Genomic DNA, 19,228 nt, shown 5'->3' on the forward strand with positions numbered 1-19,228 from the left:
AGCCTGGGAACCTCCACATGCCCCGGGTGCGGCCATAGAAAAGAAAAACAAAAAAGATTGCATTCCCAGGGTGCAGTCTCTTAATCGCAACGGTTTATTGCACCTGCTCCCTCTCTCCGGGGTTTAGTAAGTAGCTAGAGGGGTGAAGGTTCAAAGGGTGCATTGTGATCAATGAGAAGGACCAACTGTTGGGTTTGTGAGTATGTGTATAGCTGGGATTCCTGGGTCCCTGACAAAATTCTAAGTAGAAAAGGAGTTAACAAGCTTTTGGACTTGGGCAGACTCCCACACTTGGTCAGACTCCCACACTTGGTCTGGGGTGCTTTAAAAGCCACAGGGCATCTGATGGAGGCTGAGGAAAAGGAAACCAAAGTTGCTTCTATGTTGCATCAGGAGCCACATCCGTTGGTCTGTCGGGACAACTGGGAACCTGAAAGCGGACTCTGGATTTACAGAGCCAGAGGGCTCTCCAGAGTTACCCAAGGGGCTGCGCTCTATTGTATTCCTCATAGGCGGTGAACTTGGGAGCGGGCTCTGCCTCCTCCTGCACCAATTGGAATGACGAAGGCCCTTAGTTGATTGGTCAGTTACTGGGGGTGCGCACGCCCGTCCTGGGGAGGAGCCTCCCACCGGCCGGCAGGGGGCGCGCGCCCGGCGAAGAGACTACAGTTTCATGGAGGGGGCGGAGGCGGAGGAGCGGGAGTGGGCCGCCTTGGCCGGGGACCTGCTGGCCCTGGGGTAAGGGGTGCGGGGTGTGGCTGGGGGGTGAGGAAGAAGCAGGTTTGCCCTCAGAAATTCTTACAGACCTGCCCCGCCCCCTCCCGCTGCCTCGGCCCCGCTGCAGGTATGAGGGTTTCCCAGAGAGGGCGTCGCCGGGCCCCTCGTGCCCAGACTTCAGGGCGCTGTGCGCGCGGCTGGCGGCAGAGCTGGCGACGCTGGACGCCCTGGAGCGGGAGAAAGAGGAAGGCACGGAGGCACTGAGCGCCGGCGACGGTACGCGTGGAGAGGAAGGCCCCTGGGGCTGGAGCGGCTGGTGCCGCCGCCATGCCCTGACGTCTCCCGCTTCCAGCAGGTCCTGGCGCCGAGGAGGAATTCCTGCGACAGTTGGCCGGCCTTTTGCGGGAGTTGCACTGCCCCGATCGAGAGCTCTGCGGCAGAGACTGCGCATCCTCCCTGCGGAAGCCGGGCGCGCGCCTGCGCCTGCTGCGTGAGCCCGGGGCGGGCCGGGATGCGGAAGTGGGCAAGGCTGCAGCCTCGAGGGGGGCGGGCTCCGCACATTGAGGTGGAGCCTGGGTTCCCGAGGGGCCTCGGTCAAAAGATTGACTCTGGGCCGGAGGTGGGTGGGGTCAAAACATTGGGGCGGGCTAAGAGCTCCGCGATGGATGGGTTAGGCAGGTGATTCCTAAGTGGGCAGGGTTCGAAGTCCTAAGAGGGAGCTGGGTCCCAAAGTGGGTGGAGCTTACGCTGGAGGTAGAGCCAGGGTTCTAGGTGAGCGGACCTAGGAGGCCGGTGGTTTTGCAGCCGCTTGGACTTGTTGAGCCAGGTAGGCGGGGTGGCAGCCCTCCTTAATTGCGTCGCTCCTTTTCTCTGCTTTTAGGCTTTCTCTGCTCGGAGCTCCAGGCGGCCCGCCTACTCCACCTGCAACCCAAGCTGGATCCCAGCCTTGAGCCATTCGGTGGAGAGTGGGCAGGGGAGGGGGCAGAGGAGGAATCTGGCCTGGTCCAGGAACTGGTGCTTACTCTCCAAGCCCTGGGACTGCCCAGACCTCCGCGGGGGACCCCCGCCAGCCAGCTGCTGCGGGAGTTGCATGCCAAGGTAGAGAGTGGGAGCCCCTCTGCACCCGGGCCACCCTGCCTTCCTTGTAGGGGGAGAGCCCCCTCTCCAGAAGTGGCAGGGGAGGAGTGCCCTAACCACTGCTGTTTTCTAGAATTGTGACCTTCACTTTTTTTTCTTTCTTTCTTTCTTTACGGCTGATCCGGAGGCATATGGAAATTCCTGGGCCAGGGATTGAATCCGAGCCACAGCTTCCACCTGCGCCACAGCTGCAGCGGAGGCAACGCTGGATCTTTTAACTCACTACACGGGGCCAGGGATCCAACTTGCGCCTCTGCAGCAACCACAGCAGCTGCAGTTGTATTCTTATCCCACCGTGCCACAGTGGGAACTCCACGACTGACTTTTTCATTTTTATTTTTATTTTTAGAGCCGCACCCGTGGCATGTGGAAGTTCTCAGGCTAGGAGTCCAATCAGAGCTACAGCGGCCGGCCTACGATACAGTCACGGCAATGCCGGATCCGAGCTGAGTCTATGTGACTTACACACTGCAGCTTGCGGCAACGCCTGGATCCTGGAACCACAGAGCAGGCCAGGGATGGAACCCGCATCCTCATGAATAGCCTGGTTCTTAACCCACTGAGCCCCAACAGGAACTCCCGTGATCGCCATTCTTGGTTCCATGGCCTGGGTCCTCAGGGCAGTGGAGAACTGGGAGGAATCCATCCAATTTCTGCCCAGAGAGCCTCAGCTTCCTTCTTTTCCCATCAGATCTCAGAGCTGCTGCCTTCCCTGCCCCCAGGGTTCCTGCAGCCTCTTCTCAGCTACCCGCTGGATGCCCCCAGATGGGTAAGACCATGTGAGGCGGCTGTATGTGGACAGTGTTCTCATCCAGAGGTGGGAGTGAGGGGGAACCCTGGCATGACTGAGACCTTTTCCTCCAGGAAGCGCTGGAGTCTCTCTCGCAAAGCCTGCAAGATCAGTACTGCTGCCGCCGCTGCCTCCTCCTCAAGCGCCTGGACCTCACAACGTCTGCTTTCCACTGGAGTGAGCGAGCAGAGGTGTGGGCACAAGACCTTGGCAGAAGGAGGGTGACCCAGTTGTGGGGCTGCAAGTTGAGAGCAGGAATGAGGGCCAGGAATGTGACCCTCTTGTAATTCCTGAGGCCCAGGACATTTTAGAATCTTGTGAGGTTTGGGGCTTTGGAATCTCAGGACCCCCAGGGCATTCTAGAATTCCCTGGTCTGAGCTGGGAGTGTATTGAGAGCAATACCCCTTACTAAAAGATGTGGGAAGTGAGGCCCTGAGTAGGGAAGAGATGCTTTCAAGATTACAGATCTCGGGAGTTCCCTCCATGGCTCAGTGGTTAACGAAACCGACTAGGAACCATGAGGATGCGGGTTCAATTCCTGGCCTCGCTCAGTGGGTTAGGGATCCTGGGTTGCCATAAGCCACAGAAGTGGCTCGGATCCCTCGCCGGTGTGGCTATGGTGTAGGCCAGCAGCTGTAGCTCCAATTCCACCCCTAGCCTGGGAACTTCCGCATGCCCGGGGTGCCTAAAAGGCAAAAACAAAAACAAAAACAAAAAAAAAAAAAGAGAAAAGAAAAAATTACAGCTCTCATCTGGGAAGTGCTCTCCATGTCCACCTTCACTCCCTAGGCCCAAGGAGAGGCCATGAAGGCAGTGCTGATCCCAATTCGAGAGGCTCTGACCCCGGAATCTGATGTCTCTGTCGCACATGTCCTGGCTGCCCGAGCTGACCTGTCTCGCCTTGTCCCCGCCACTAGCAAGACTGCCCGCCGAGGGACCTGCTGTGCTATCAACAAGGTGAGCACCTGGGGGTGGGAAAGAGCCCCAGCATCCTTGGCTCTGGATCCTTTCAGCCTCTGCCCTGGCCGAGCCTTACCCTCTTCTGCCTGAGTTCCCAGCCTCTGCCTCTCGCCACCTCAAATCTGACAGAGCATTTCTGACTCAAAACCCTTCTATGGCTCCCCAGTGCCTTCAAAACAAAGTCTACCTATTTACTGAGCCCACCACTCCCCCAGCATCTCACCCTGTCTCTTGTATTGGGTTTTAACCATTTTTAAGGCAAAACTACCCTCTCTTCAAATTATGATGTATTTAGCCTCATATCTCTCTGTTTCAAGTCTTACACGTGTGTGAATAACTCTTAGGGCCTAAAGTCTAGCACAGCAAGGAGCGAAGCCGAATTTAAGTTAAGAAAAGAGTTACTTGCTTTAAGGAACTGTAGTAAGTAATATTAGAGGTGATGCACAAGTGATAGATATTGAGGGAAAAAAAGCCACTGGTTTGCTGGGAACGTTATACCAAGCCCAAACAGGAAATAGACAAAAGCTGAAGTGTCTTTATTCATGTTGTTGGGGACTAGACCTCTGTCCTCACCCTCATCTTTGTTTCCCTTTTGCTCAGGCCCCTTGAGCCCAGTTTGAAATCCCCAGGCCTGTATCTCCCACCCATCCAGCCCCCTGCCTCTGCACCCATACGGTCAACATCCGCCCTTCCTTTGTCAGCTTCATGCTGTTCCTTTGGCTCTCTGGTACCCATGTCCAAGATATTTTTCTCCTCTGAAACTCAAGTCTAATCAACCCCCAGGTGCTCATGGGCAGCGTGCCAGACCGGGGGGGCCGCCCAGATGAGCTGGAGCCTCCCATGCCCAGCTGGCAGAGCAGAAGAGAAGACGGAGGCGGGCGGAAGGCAGGCCGCCAGTGCTGGGGCCGCAAGAAGAAGAAGAAGTGAAGGGGGACTGGTGGTTGGGGGAGGGGGGCCTCCCTGAGATGCTGACTTTAATACCCTGAGGAGTCACTCTGAGGGTCTCTCCTGGCATCTGGCACCCCAGCCTGAGGCCCCAGTTGTCCTCCCCCATCTACCATTCAACACCAAGGACCATGTTCTTTGGAAAATAAATTTAATTTATGACAGTCCTAGGACCTGTCTCTGTGGGGGCCAGGCCAGGGGTGCTCGGGTTTGAGGAGGGGTAGGGGGTCTCTGCCCCCTGGGTCTGAACAGGCCCCTGCTGCTCCGACCCTCAAGGTCCTTTGCTCTTCAGCAGCATCTTTCCCTCCCTGGGAGCATGAGGACGGAGACGTGCAGGTGCTGGACAAACAGCTGCCAGGTACCCACTCTGTGCCAGCCTTGTTCTAGGCACCGGGGGTACACCTCTCCTGGAGCTGACCTTTCTGGTGACAAAAAGCAGTTTAGAAAGTATAATCTGTCAGATGGGGAAAGGGCTCTAGAGAAAAATACAGCAGGAAGGCAGGACTGGGACCATGGCGGGGGGTGGGGGTTGCAAATTTAAATGTGACTGGGGAGGCCTCACTGAGAAGGTAACGCTTGAGCTAAGCCCCAGAGAGGGAGCCATGTGGACCTCTGTGGAAGAGCCTCCCAGGCCGAGGGAGCAGCCAGTGCAAAGGCCCTGAGGTAGGGGTCTTTGGGGCATGATCAGGGACCATCAGAGGCCAGTGTAGCTGAAGCAGGATGAGTGAGGCGGTGAGTGGTGGGAGGGGAGGTCAGGGAGGTGATGGGGGCAGATCATGTGTGGGGGAGCCGGGGGTGGTGGTTGGGGGCGGGTAGTGAGAACTTGGCTTTTCCCCTGAGCAAGAGACCAACGTGATCTGACTTAGGGCTTCCCAGGCTCCCTCCCTGTTCCACACTTTCTCTGGCCTTCTCTCTCATCTCTGGAACCCCAGCGTTTGGAACTCTGCCCACCCTATGCCCTCCGCTCCTGCCCCTTGGTGAGAGCAGTGGAGCATATTGCTCAGGAGTTTCCATTTTAGAGGCAGACAGACCTGGGCGTGAGTCCTGCCTCCACCACCAAGGCGTGCACCTTGGGTGAGCAGTTTACCCCACTGAGCCTGCTTCCTCAGCCGTAAAATGGGGATCTCAGGAGTGGGCAAGGTGACGCCCAGGTCTCACCAGATCCAACACAGAGCTGCACAGATAGTAAGCGCAAGACAAGGGATGATGATGAATAGCCACTCCGACGCAAAAGACGAAAGTCACTTTCTTTCAGAGGAAGAGATGATGGATGCTTCAGCGATGGGCAGGAGCCGATGCCTTTGGGGATTCTGCGGAGGTCGAAGAGTAGGACTTGAGACTGACCCTGGGGAGGGAGTCGGGGAGAGAGGAGACCAGGGCAACGTCTAGGCATTTGGCTTGGAGGACTGGGTGGGTGGTGGGGCTGGCGCTGGCAGAGGGACCTGGAAGGAGGAAGACACTGGATGAGGGAGTGCAGATGTCCAGCACACGGTTCTCGGCCTCCCCTAGACTTGTTGACATGGACGGATGCACATCCCTGTGGATTTTTTAAAACTCAATCAGAGAGTCCCCGCTTTTGAGCAGTGGACTTTGTTTCACCACTTATTACAGTTCCTGATATATTTGGCCTTATTCTTGCCATCTTATAGATTTTTTTTTTCCTCCTAAACTCCCTTTCCTGTTCGACTAGTGGCTGAAATTTCTATTTTTTTCTCTCAACATTAGAAACTAACCAGTATATACACCCTCCTACGCAAGCAGCTGAGGGCTTTTGCATATTGTAACTGTCCCGTGCTTCCCCATATGGGTCTGGGTTCCCCCAGGCAGATGGCCTGGTCTCCGCGAGTATCCAGTTGAGGGTAGGGGGCAGCTCCTCCTCACCGTCTCTGGTTCCCAGGAGGGGTGGGGGGGCTCCGTCTGGGTCCAAGCATGGCGAACGTGACACCCGGTCTCCAGTTCCAGGGCTAGTGTGTAGGAGAGCGTGTCCTCGGTGCCTGGTTGCGGGGTGTGGGTGGGAGAGAGGTGGGTAGGCTGCCAAAGGCCTCGTGACCCTGAAATTAGTCCCCATCCACCAGGATCCCTACCCCTGGGTCTTACCACAGCTGGCTTGGGGGACTGGTGGTGGGGGGACGGGGGCTCCTGGGGGGCTCCCATCGCCCTTGGCCCCGGGCCTCTTCTTACACTCCACCTTCACTTGGTCTCTGCAGTGTTTGTGGCAACACAGCCCACACTCTGGGGGAAATTCAGCGGTTAGTGGCTAGAGGCCCCGTCTGCGCCCCTCACCTTCCTGGACCCCCTCCCCGCACCGAGGCCCCGCTCACCCCGACAGCGGTAGCCTTGCTTGCTAACACCCCAGAGCTGGGAAGAGAAAGCAGATGGGTTACAAGGCTGGGGAGGGAGGGCTGCCAGTGGGGTGGGATAGGGGCTGTCGGGGAGTGTGGAAGCCATCCAGAGTCTGAAAATTCTCAAGGTCCGAGGCTTATGTGGGACCTGGGGGACTAAAGGAATTTGGAGCTTATCTCAAGTTTGGTGAGTCCTCTGCACTATCAGGATAGTGCAAAATGTGGAATTAAAAAAACCTAAGCCGTGTGGGCAGGCATTGTGTCTATTCTGCTTCTGGCTGTGCCGCTGCCCCACCGCCCCACCTTAGAACTGGGCCTGGCGCACAGGAGGCACCCAGTGTGTATTTAGTGAATGGAAAAGTGAATCTGGGAAGTAATCCAAGGTTTATGAATGAATCTGGGTTTGAGATGGATTTGTTGGTTATCCAGAGTTTGAGGATACCTTGAATTTGGAAATTATCCAGGGTTTGAGTTATCTGAGGTCTAGAGACTCGGAGCTTGATTCTGTTGGGAGATACTCTACCCAGGTTTGTAGATTATCCAGGGTCTGACAATTATCCAGGATGGAGACTGTCTGGGGTTTGGGCCTTATCTAGGCTTCACAATGATCCAGGATGTAGGGAACGGCCACTGTTTGGGATTGTCTGGGGTCTGGGGACTGTGAGCCCTCCAGGCCCAGGCTGTGAGGAGTCAGGGTGGTCCAGGGGAGATGGGCCCTCAGGGTAACCACGGGCAGAGGGCTCACAAAGCCATTGCAGCTGTCGCAGAAGGTGGGCTTGCGGAAGGTGACCTCCTGGAAGGTGTGCAGGAAGCTCAGGCCCAGTTTGGAGCAGATGGCGCTGGCTCGGAGCAGGTACCCTGTCAGCTCCTCTCGGCTGAAGGAGCCCCTCCTGGGGTGAGGGGGCGGAGACCGGGCTTCAGCAGGCCTGGCCCCTTTCTCCCAGACCCGGGAGTCCCGGCAACCCCAGTCCCTCGTCTTCAGGGAACCCAGAAGTCGCGGGCACCTACCCCTGGCAGGAGGGCGGGTGAAGCCCATGGCAGGCGAAGGGGAAGTTGCCTGAGAGTCGCTCCAAGTCCTCCTGAGAGATGGTGCCTCGGCCTTCAGGGTCATAATTCTTGAACACGGACTTCGGAGGAGCCCGGGAAGGGGAGAGTCAGGCCGAGTCAGGGTCCCTGAGGTCTCAGATCCCTCCTCCAGCTCGGGGCTCCTCCTCACCTCCACCAGCTGTTCCACGTGCCGACCCAGAGTGACCCTGTCAGGCTTGGGTGTCACGCCAGGGGCCCACTCCACCACCAGGGGCGCCTTGAAGGGGGAGGGTGGCTGAGGCAGGGACAGACGGGCCCAGTTAGACAGTGCAGAGCCTTGAGCTGGAGGTCAGAGGTCAGGGGCAGGGGCTCACCAGACTCTTGGGACAGCGGGGCTCCCGGGCGTAAGAAAGCTCATAGATCTCGTCCTCCGTGTAGAAGAGGTCCAGGGAAAGCTGGGGGCCGGCAGGGCGTTACCAACCCTCCTTGTCTCCACGCTCCTACCTCTAGCCCCTGCCTGCCGGGACCCCCGTCTCCTCTTCCCAAAGCCCCTCTTCCCTGCAACCCCCAGGGTCCTCTCTCCCACGGAGCCCTCATTCACTCTCCACACTGCCGGTCGCCTAGTCCAGAAGTGCCGTATTCTCACTGATGCTTTTTTGATCCTTTATAAGATTGCAAACCCTTATCACTTTCCTTGTCCATTCCTGCTTCAATTTTCTCTATTGCTCTTAGTACCTAAAAGACCATATGATTTACCTATTTGCTTTGTTCCGCTGGCGTGTCTCCCCCACTAGGAAGTCAGCCTCACAAGAACAGCAGTTTTTTTTTCTGATGTAGGCACTGCTGTGAGCCTAAGCGCCTCAACTAGTGCCTGGCCTACAGCAGGTGCTCAGTAAATATTTGGGTTGACGGCCTTTTAGAATCAGCAGAGCACAGTGTCTTGGGCACCAATCATCTTAGGGCAGAGCCAATGTCACAGGCAGGCCCCACACTTAGAAGGCCCCCCACTTCATTTAATGCTCTGTTGTCAGCACCTTGAAATTCTTAATAGTGTCAGACAAGGAGCCCCACATTTTCAATATGCTGTTGGTCCTGTCTTAGGATCCGAAAGTCAGTGTTTCAGTCTTAGACTATGTGTTCCTCAGGATCCCAGTCTTTCTTAACTTATAGCTCTTTAGAATGAAACCTCCCTCCCCCCCTACCCCCCCAAAAATAAAATATTGCCAGAATCCCACACTCCCAGTGTTAGGACATAATAGTGTGGTGGTTAAAATCACTCATGTTCTGAAGCTGGCCTGCTGTGGGATGGGGGGCAAGTGATCTGATCTTTGTGAACCTCAGCTTCCTAGTCTGCAGAGTGGGCACGATAAGGGTCCCCTCCTCGTAGGGCTGTGAGGATGGAATAGGGATGGTTTCACATGGTGCCTGGCACATAATAAATGATCAATAACCGGTTTAGCTCTTTGCTTAGATTCCTGGATATGTTAAAGCTTGACATTTTGGACGAGTAGCTTGAGAAGCTCAGAACCTTAAGAGTTCAGGAGCGCAAAATCCCGAAGCGATTCTGGAGCTTAGATGAATGGATCCTTGAGTTGCTGAGAGTATTGGGGGAAAATGCATCACTTATGTAGAGTTCACTGAGTTGCAGTTAGGCTTTTAAGTACTTTATATGAATCATATATGAGTTACATGAATTACATTATTGATTGTTTTCAACCACTCTCTGAAGTGGGTCCTATTACTATTCCCATTTTGCAGTTAAGGAAACTGAGGGGTTAAGTGACTTGCCCAAGGCCACACAGTAAGAAAACCAACAACCCAAAACTAGAAGCCCTGGCTTCAAAGTCCAGGCATTCCAGCACTGTTCTATGATTCGATCCCGGTCCTGCAGCCCCTCACCCACCCAGGACCCTGAATCTCAGTACCCTGCAGGCTCAGCCTCTGGGAGCCCTGCCTGGGCCGCTCACCGTGAGCAGATGCAGCAGGTCCTCGTTGGCACTGCAAGGGGGCTGCTGCCTCTGGAGGGCTGCCAGCTCCTGCAGCCTCAGGTAGAGGCTGTTGAGCTTGGGTAGATGCAGGCGGCCATCGGGCAACCTGTCGGGCTGTGCCTCGTGCAGGGACACCAGGTCCTTGAGGTGCACTCCCAGCACAGGCAGCCGGAAGCCCGTGCAGCCAGCCCAGGTGCGGCGGTAACAGGCGTAGTTGTTGTGGGCGGACAGGAGCTCAGTCAGCTCCAGCAGGGCCTGTGGGGGAGAAGCAGGTTCTGGGGGGCATGTAATGGGGAAGGCAGCTCTGTTCCCCTAGCTCCCTGAAGGGGCATATCCAAGCAGCCTCCTGCATGGGCTCTGGACCCCCAGGGGCCCAGTGGCATTTTGGATGCCTCCCCAAGCCCCTCCACGTCCCACCCTGGCTTTGACATCTCCCAAGACTGCTCTAACTCTTGGGCCCCCATCTCAGAAAGGCCCCACTATCCCCAGGCTAGAGGGGTTTTTCAAAACCCCAATCTGGAGTTCCCTGATGGTCTAGCAGTTAAGGATGTCCCATTGTCCCTGCTGTGGCTCAGGTTTGATCCTTGGCCTGGGAACTTCTGCATGCTGCAGGCATGGCCAAAAAAAAAAAAAAAAAGAAGATCAAACACCCAAATCTGATCATGGATGCTGTCCTCACTCTCAAACCTTTCCTGGCTCCCCACTGCTGTCTAGATAAAGCCCAGACACCTTAGTTCAGCCGGCAAAAGGCTCAATAGGCTCTCCCCTGGGCATCTCTGGCCTCATATCCTGCCACGTCCTGACCTCAGCCACACACCAGACTTGTGAATGACTCATTCTCCCTGACACTTTCAGGGTACCCCCCAACCTAGGTGCCTCCCGTGTGGCCCAGATGTTGGCATCCCTGCGGGCCTCAGTTCACTTCCCACCTGGGCTGCAGGTTCTCTACTAGCATGCTTTGTGTCTCCCTCCAGTCCTGCTCAGGACCAGATGCACAGAGAGTAGAGAGGGGTCAGCGCCATGGATAAGGAGAGAGAAAGAAGGACAGAGGCGGACAAAGTCTGGGCATCTGTGGGATTTGGAGGAGCAAGGTCTCTAGGTGGCTCCAGGGCCCCTGGGAAGGGATGGAGGGGGGTTGGGGAAGGTTCAGGCTAATTGACCACTGGAACTTTCAGGAGGGCAGTGGGGGCTCACCTTGGTGCTGTCAGGGCTCAGGTGGGTGTGGGAGTCCTTGAGTCTGGAGATAGCGCTATGACACAGGCCCCCAGTGACTGCCATCAGCGTGTTGAAATTCTGCAGCTGGCGGAGCTTCTAGGAAGGGAGGGTGATGCAGAGGAGATGGTGGGCACCACATGGAGGACAGGCAGACCGGGGGTTCAAATGACAGCACCTCAGTTGGGTTGGGGTCTCAGGTGTATGTAGGCATGGGCCAGTGTAAGTATCAGGTGAGATGTGTCAGGCAAGTGAGGGCTGCAAGCAGGTGGCATTGCACAGGGGTCAGGCAGGTGATACACTAGCGTGAGGTCAGAAAAAAGTAAGCGGAGTTGGAATGGTTTGGGGACTTGACAGGTCTGTGTCAGACAGGCGTGGAGGGCTCTGATAGGTTCAGGCTGTCAGGCACCCTGGGGGGTCTCTGCTCTGGGAGTCAGAAGCCTAAGAGGAGACAGGAAGGCCTGGGCTCTGGGCAGGAGTTAGGAGCCGGGCAGAGGCGAGTGGGGTCAGAGTGAGTAGGCACGGGACAGGTGCGGGGTTGGCCGCCATCAGGGACAGCAGCCTCCGCCCTCCCTTTTCTCAAGTTTGAAGGGTGTAGGTCGCTTGGGGGAGAAGCTGGGGCCAGGGAGGAGTGGAAGATGCTCAAGACAGAAGAGACTCTGGGCACACGCCAGAACCTCCAAGGCCGGGCAGGGGAAGCAAGGTGAAGGAAGATGCCAGAGGAAGGGCGTGGCCTGCGAGGAAGTACGCAAAGGCGCGTGGCCACGCCCGGGGCCAGGAGGGCTTCCCTTTTCTCCCGAAGGGAGGGAACGAGTCTGGAAGGGAGGACGGGGGGCGGGGGGGGGGCAGTGGGGGGAAGGGGCGGGGCGAGGGAGACCGCGGGCGGTGCGGAGCGAAGGGCTGGCTGAGGCCTGAGGATCGGGGAAGGGGCTGACACAAAGGTGGGGGCACGAAAGAGCCTCTTCTTTCACCGCCCCGCGGATAGACTATTCCGGCAGAGGGCCTGGAACAAGGAGTCAGGAGGAATGTCGCCCACTGCCACTTTGGGGACCGAGAGGTGGGGCCAGGGCGGGCTTAATGTGTAGAGCGCAAGGCCAGGGTCCGGCGCGAGGCGCTAGGGCGGGGCCGGGAGGCGGTGACGCCGCCGCTCCGGAGCCCTGGAGCGGCAGGAGCAGGGGACCGCGCGGTCCGGTTCTCAGCGGCGGGGTGGGTCTCACCTGTGCCACGTGGACGAACTTGTCTAGCACCTGAGCGCGCTGTGCGGGCCCGGGACGGCTCAGCACCATGACCTGCACCCAGCGGGACACGCTGTTGCTGAGACCTACGGATCCCTCCAGGGCTGGGCAGCCCCGCACGGAGCCCTGCAAAACGTAGCCCCGCAGGTCCTGCGGCTAGGGGTGAGGTGGGCGTCAGGGTGGGCTCTGGCGCTCAGGCCCTGCGCCTCACACGCCACCCACAAGCAGTCACGACCTCCCAAGTCCTAAGGACATCCATGTTCCTGACGTCACCATGGCCCTGTCCCATCCGAGGAGACATGTTTAAAGAAAGCTGGGCACTACTCTGAGCCCTTTGTCATAGCCTCACAATCCATTAAGTGAATACCATATTATTCCTATTGTAAAGATGAGGTCACTGAGGCTAAGTAATTTGCCCAGGGTCACACAGGCCTGAGTCAGGGTGGGAGCCCAGTCTATGGCTCTTAACTGTATACCTGACTGGTATACAGTTAGCAAAGGGAACGCCAGTGAAGAGGACATAAAACCAACGTCTATTTGTTCTGCTTAAGGGGTCAACATTACATACATGCACTGCAGTGTGTGTGTGTGTATGTGTGTATACAATCAGGAAATTTTCGCCTTAAGGAGCCAGATCCCCACCTGCCCTCAAAATGATGATGGCAGGTTGGCAATAGCTAAACACTTCTATATAGGTTGAAGCATTTGAAATTACCATTTGGGGAGGTAAAATACGTCAAAATTTCAAATGGTTCAACCAGATAGCATTTACTCTGGACCAGGCACTGCTCCTATGAGGCAGGAACTAAGTCTCCCGTTTGTAGATAACAGAACTGAGGTACAGTGAATTTAAATGCTTTTCAAATAAATGAACAATTAATAAAATATTTTGAGTGCTTACTATGTGCTGGCACTGCAACAAGCATTTTTAAATGGACATATTAATTTAATTTCCTCAACTGTCCAATGCAGTTTTATGACCTCCTTTTTACAAATGAAAAGACTGAGTCCAGAGAGGTTGAGAAACTAGTTCCAAATTACACAGATAGGAAGGGGCTGATGGGCTTTGAATTCAGGGGCTCTGTGCTCAGCCAGCTTAACTGTCTTCCTGGACCCTCTAGCACCCAAGTTTGAGAGTTTGTGATCCCTGCCCCATGTCCATGCAGGGGTCCTCTCAGACCTGCCTGGTCCCAGCCAGGTCCCACCCCACCCCTAGCCTTCCCCTGCTGGCGGGGGGGAGTCCTTACCGTGATAGCCTGGAAGGACCTGAACTCCAGGTAAGTCAGGTGCTGTGCCAGCTCCCCCGTCTCCAGATGGTCAAAAAGCAAGGACACTTTGCACTTTTTGCCCAGTCCTGGGCTGCTCATGGGGGGTGGGGGGCCAGGGCCACCTGGGCTCAGCCTGGGGGCAAAGAGGGGCAGAGTACTGGGGGCTCAGGGTGGAGGGTGTGGGGTGTGGAGGGAGGAGGCGGCGTGGCAGTGGGGAGGGAAGGGGAAGGGGCTGACTCACAGGTTAGGGGAGTCTCCCAGGCTCCGCTGGGCTGAGTTGCCCTCCTTCTCCACGGTGGCCCAGAAGCGACCTATAACCTCTTCTAACTGGGGCTCCTGGTGCACCGTCTCAGGGTGCTGGGTCAGCCAATACCTGAGAGAGGTTAGGAATGGTGGGGGTGGGGCAGTTCTCTGAAAGGGGACTCTTGGGTTGAGGGGTCTCTAAATGTGTGGCGCAGGGGGTCTCTGGAAGGCCAGGGTTCACAGAGGCACCACGCTGGCTCTCTAGGAGGACTCTTAACACGGGCTGAGGGATCTACAGAAGACAGACTGGGGGCTCTCCCAGAAGTAGCATGACTAGAAGCAGAGTAGTGGGGGTGGGTTTTAGGAACTAGGTCGGGGGCCTCTAGGGGTGAGGTCTGGCGGGGGAAGGGGGGTCTTAGAAGCTAAGCTGGGGTACACTGGAGGTGGGAGTTGGAATCCAAGCTGGAGGGCTCAGGGTACCAGCTGGGAGAGGGTCCAGAGGCTCTGGTCAGGGGTCTGTAAGAGGGTTCTAAGGAGGAGAACGGGGAGGGTTTTAGGAACCAAGCCAGGGGGTGTCCCAGAAGTGAGATTTGAGGGAGCAGGGCTAAGTGGTCTCTAGGAAGTGGTTTTTTCAGGGGGTGGCGCAGTAGAGTTAGGATCTTGGGTCATGGGATTGGAGGTCTTGGCCCAGCCTTACCTGACCAGGTGACAGATCTGCAGCCTCCTCAGGTCCTTTGTGCTTCCTGTGGCCTCCTGGTATTTGAGTTCCTGTCAAGGCTGTTATCCAGCATCCCAGACCTGCCTGCTCACCCATGCCCATCTCCCAGGCTCTCACGTCTCTGCTCTGCACCCTCCACCCTCCACTCACTGCTCATGGCCCTGGGAGGATATAAGGTCAGCAGACGGGCCGCAAGGTGGGCTGAAGGCAGCACCCAACTGTGCATGGCCAGTACCATGTTGAGAATGTGGTCCCCACGGCGCAGGCTGCCAGTGGAGTCTGAGGGCGGGAGAAGGGGAGTCTGTGTCAGCATGGCCCCAGGCAATGGACTGAATAGCTTCCAGAGCCGGTTGGACCACCTGGTTCAAACCCCAGCTCTCCCAGTGACTCCCTGTATGAACTCAGGCAAGGAACTTGGTGTCTTTTGGTCTGTTTCCTTGTCTGTACTGAGCATGGACCAGCATCTTGCCTGGCAAGTCGCACTGAAGATAGAAATGGCTTCAGACCTCCCCCCTCCCAAAGCACGAAAAAGAAACACAGGTGTCTCTTATCCCTATAATGTAGTTTGAGAATCATTCTACACATTCTTGCTCCCATTTTTCTTGGCCGCGCCCACAGCATGTGGAAGTTCCCAGGGCTGGGGATCGAACCTGTGCCACGGCAGTGACCAGAGCCACAGCAGTGACAGCATCAGATCCTTGGTCTGCTGACCCACGAGGGAACTCCCTGCTCCCATTTAATACCCTTCAAATTGAGGCCCAGAAAGAGCTGGGTCCTTGGCCCAACCTCAGGACTGGGGAGGCTGGACAAGGAGGGGACACTCACCGAAGGACTGAATGCATTTCTCCAGCAGCTCATCTTCACTGCAGCCACCCTCGTTCAGCATGCCCAGGGCCATGGAAGCCATGACCTTGCTGATTTCCCGGGGGCTGGGGCATGTCTTGTGGCGGCGGGCTGGTCGGGGCCGGCCCCGCCCCCCTGTCTTCCCCAGGCATTCCTGGTGGGACTTCCTGTGGGCATAACCACTAGGGAATCATGGGAGCCCCTTCCTTCAGACAGACCCTCAGAATTCTTCTTGACCCCAAAGCCCCAAGGCATTCTGGGAGTAGCTTCCTAAAGGCAAGGTCCTAGGGTTAGTCCTGACCTACCATGGATTCATGGCAGGAGTATTCCAGATCATGGGAGCCTTCTCCTACAAGGCAACTCCAGGGGTTACTCCTGCCCTCTTCATGGAATTAGGGGAGAAGATCCTAAGACTACCCTGAACACCCACCCCAGGGAATCATGGGAGAAGACCCTGAGACTACTCCAGGGATCGTAAGAACGCTCTCCTCCAGGCATTACCCCCCAACTCCCTTTGACTCTATGGTCCCAAGGCACAGCGGGAGAGGCTTCCTGTTACTCCTGATTTCCTGGGGAACCACAGGAAAAGACCCCCAGTGTCCTTCTTGTCCTCCCCAGGGGGAATCATGCGAGGTTCTGCCTTCAGGGACACTCCCCAGAATTCCCCTTCGCTCTGCAACATCTGCCCCTCCTCCTCCCAGCCCTCAAGAGAGAAGCAGATCCCTCAGATTCCATCTCTTCCTCCTCTCCCGCCTCTGTGACCCGCACTAAGGTGAACAGATCCCTCTCCCAAGCCAGCCTTTCGACAGGACCTGAGTCTTAGCTGCAAGCCTGGGTCCCTAGGTCTGGAGCCTGGAGAGAAGATATGGGTGCAAAGTGGCCTCGCCAGAGCTCTTCAGAGCTGGGCGGGGTCCCTGAGGCTGAGGCAGCTTCAAGGAAAGTTTCAAAGTAACCCCTACTCTGCCCTGTGCCTCCTGGAGGCTCCTGTTCTCGTTGGGGAAAGGGGGTAATGGAGAGAGAGGGATGGCGGAGGAAGGAGGGAGCAGAATCCGGGCAGAATGGCCTTGGCTTCCACAAGGGTCAGACAAAACTGGATTGGAGGAATTTATGCTGACGATGTAACTTTATATTAATCACATAATTTCTCTGATCCTCAGTCTTTTCATTTGAAAAATGAGAGTCATCCTTGGAACTTCCCCAGGAATTTATTAGGACCATTCAATGCCCTGCTCTTCAAAAGTGCTAAATAAGGGGTTTCAGGAGTTCCTATCGTGGTGCAGCGGAAATGAATCCGACTAGGGACCAGGAGGTTGCAGGTTCGATCCTTGGCCCCACTCAGTGGGTTAAGGATCTGGCGTTGCTGTGAGCTGTGGTATAGCAGACATGGCTTGGATCTGATGTGGCTGTGGCAGGCAGCTGTAGCTCCAATTAGACCTCTAGCCTAGGAAACTCCATATGTCGTGAGTGTGGCCCTAAAAAGAAAAAAGAAAAAAAAAAAAAAAAAAGGGTGGGGGGATTTCATTTGCTTAGACTCTTAAGTGGCCAGAGGTGGGAAAGGTAAATTTGAGATGCAGAGAGGGAATGTGATGGAGCCAGGTGTGGGGAATGGAGGTGAAACCAGAAATTGGGAGACTCTCATAAGAAGGGCATTGCCACGTTCCTGGTGCATCCTAAGGGCAGAGTAAGTCAGTATTGAATGTTGCCAGGTAAGAGCTGGCATTCTTGAGTACTGAATGTGTATGGGCAGAGGGGTGAGCATCTATCAAGACCAGTGGTTCTCAAAGCACAGTCCCCAGCAAATACTAACAATGTCACCTGGGAAACTGATATAAATACAAATTCTCAGGCCCCAGCCCAGACCTACAGAATCAGAAACCTTGGAGGTGAGCCCAGCAGCCTGTGTTTTCGAAGCCCTCTAGGTGGTTCTGATGCATGCTCAAGCTTGAGAACCATAGGTCTAGATGGTACCACTGAGGGCTTACATGCCCCTCCTCAGAAGGCCTATGATTATTCTATTGAGAGAAGAAACTGAGGCACAGAGTGGTTCAGTGTCTTACCTAAGGTCACACAGCCAGAAAATGAGACAACCAGGTCTCCACCACTAAACTCCTGGATATTATCGGGAGGGGACCGTTTGCCCATCAGAGACATGCTGGGGGAGGCAGGAAGAGCTGCCCAGGCTAGGGACCTCGCCACCTGTCACCAGGGTAAGGGCAGGAAGGCAAGCTTGCAGGTGACAGGAGCTCTAGTCCAGAAGCTTCTGGCACAGTCAGCTGCTAGGCCCTTGCCTGTGGACTGTCTGCCCTGGGGTCGTGTCTGGAGCAGCCAGGGGTAGCTGAAGAGACAGGGGAGCCGCCTTGCCCCAGCGTCACACTCCCCTCCCCCTGGGGCAAGGCCTTGCGGGAGTCTGGAGTTTCCAGTCCCGGGAAGAAGGCAGCGAGTGACTGGAAGGGGGAGCCAAGAAGACCCGGGCGCGGGGGGCGGGGGGGGGGGGGGGGAACAGAGACAGCCAGCCTCTAGGGAGTTAGGGTCAGGGGGTGGGGTGCACGGGGAAAACAGGGTTGGAGCAGCTCAGACTCCAGAGAGCGCGAGGCTAAGACACAGACGCTCACGCAAACAGCCCCAGCCCAGCTGCCTCTGGACTCCCTGGAGCATCTTTCTACCTGGCGGCCCCCTGCTCGAGCCGGCAGCTCCACACCCTACCCGCCTCGTTGGAGCCTCCCCCAACCTTCCCCGGCAGCCCTGGGGCCCGGGGCTTAGGCGCTCCTGGTCCCTGTGGGGAGGGTCCTCTCACCTCTTGCTGTCTTTCCTGTTCATGCTTCCTGAGGGGGAGGGGGTCCCGCAAGAGCGGGGCTCAGCTCCTCCCCAGTCACCAGCCTCCAGCTTCTTCGCCCCTTGGGAGCTGGGGCCTCCTCGGCGCTGGGGAAGGAAAGAGGAACTGCCCCTCCCCACCCAGCCCCAGGCCAGGGGGAAGGAAGAGGCTGGGGAGCGACCAGAGGCCCCCCTCCCCCCCTCGGGGATCCCTTCAGGCTGAGGTTTCCGGTGCCGCCCCCACCCCCAGGCACCCCGCGGGCTCTATCTCCCCCATCTCTCGGTCTCCGGACCCGTGATTCTCTGTTCTGTTACTGTCATACTTCAATAAAAGCAGCTTAAGAAAAAAAAGTATGCCTAATGCGACACATCTCTACACACACACACTTCAAGAGCAAAGTCTGGGTTTCTAGGAGGGCATGTGCCGGTGTAACTAGGCGCAAAGCGGGAAAGTCACAAGGCATGATATTTTGTGTATTTCTTCGTATGTTTCTTTCATGTCTCGCTTCGTTTTAATAATACCGTTTATACCCCAGAGAGCATTTTCACTTTGCTACCTTTAATGGAACAAACCTTTATGTAGCACCTACTGTATACCACACACTTTTCCGAGGGCTTTTCAAATAGTGACTCATTTCATTCTCACACAGTCTCGAAGGCCGTCATCTTATTATGAAAACATTGTAGATGGAAGTTAGCCCTCCAGGAGCCCTCTCCCCACCGCGTAGTCCCTCTCAGGCAGGGGTGACCTATGTCATACATGGTTGGGTTTTACCTGATCTGTTGGCTGTGCGTTTACGTACGTAAAAATGTGCTCATAGACGCAGAGACTTTTCTTTTGAGTATGTATGCTTTTTCTCTTTTACCTGAATGTGTCATGCTTGAGATATTTTTAAATTGAAGTACAAAGAAGAGTCAAATCGTAAGTGTTTAGGTTGTTGAATGGTGACCAACAGAACACATCCATGTGACATTTACACAAATCAAGAAAC

The 19,228-nt window shown here is 56.0% G+C and overlaps 3 protein-coding genes across 5 annotated transcripts in view; 2 read left to right on the plus strand and 1 right to left on the minus strand.

The window, feature by feature from the left end:
* Positions 1 to 19,228, plus strand: part of NFKBIB (NFKB inhibitor beta) — a 1,076,695-nt gene that overhangs the window by 679,548 nt on the left and 377,919 nt on the right. The window lies entirely within an intron of this gene.
* FAM98C (family with sequence similarity 98 member C) lies at positions 614 to 4,714 on the plus strand. Of its 2 annotated transcripts, none has more exons than XM_084960820.1 (8): positions 614 to 738; positions 845 to 993; positions 1,070 to 1,207; positions 1,598 to 1,815; positions 2,546 to 2,623; positions 2,719 to 2,835; positions 3,435 to 3,602; positions 4,389 to 4,714. In XM_084960820.1, the coding sequence occupies exons 1-8, from the start codon at positions 674 to 676 to the stop codon at positions 4,530 to 4,532; spliced, it is 1,077 nt and encodes a 358-aa protein (XP_084816946.1). In that variant the 5' UTR covers positions 614 to 673; the 3' UTR covers positions 4,533 to 4,714. The 2 variants fall into 2 exon arrangements, with proteins under 2 accessions (XP_084816946.1, XP_003127161.1); XM_003127113.6 differs by having other exon boundaries at positions 1,073 to 1,207.
* RASGRP4 (RAS guanyl releasing protein 4) lies at positions 4,688 to 18,340 on the minus strand. Of its 2 annotated transcripts, XR_014806088.1 has the most exons (18): positions 18,220 to 18,340; positions 15,408 to 15,592; positions 14,743 to 14,861; positions 14,562 to 14,617; positions 13,863 to 13,994; positions 13,601 to 13,754; positions 12,336 to 12,509; positions 11,101 to 11,217; positions 9,886 to 10,161; positions 8,293 to 8,373; positions 8,109 to 8,213; positions 7,901 to 8,019; positions 7,638 to 7,782; positions 6,872 to 6,908; positions 6,648 to 6,782; positions 6,432 to 6,544; positions 5,709 to 5,992; positions 4,688 to 4,972 (listed from the first exon to the last, which is right to left on the minus strand). XR_014806088.1 is itself a non-coding variant. In XM_084960642.1 (17 exons), exons 1-17 carry the CDS (start codon positions 18,240 to 18,242, stop codon positions 5,936 to 5,938), a joined length of 2,028 nt encoding a protein of 675 aa, XP_084816768.1. In that variant the 5' UTR covers positions 18,243 to 18,340; the 3' UTR covers positions 4,688 to 5,935. The 2 variants fall into 2 exon arrangements, 1 of the variants encoding a protein (XP_084816768.1); XM_084960642.1 differs by having other exon boundaries at positions 4,688 to 5,992.

This window comes from Sus scrofa, chromosome 6 (assembly GCF_054392235.1).
Source record: "Sus scrofa isolate SSC_HxYL_T2T_F1_AM1 chromosome 6, Sscrofa_HxYL_maternal_Yorkshire_Landrace_v2.0, whole genome shotgun sequence".
Classification (NCBI taxonomy): domain Eukaryota; kingdom Metazoa; phylum Chordata; class Mammalia; order Artiodactyla; family Suidae; genus Sus; species Sus scrofa.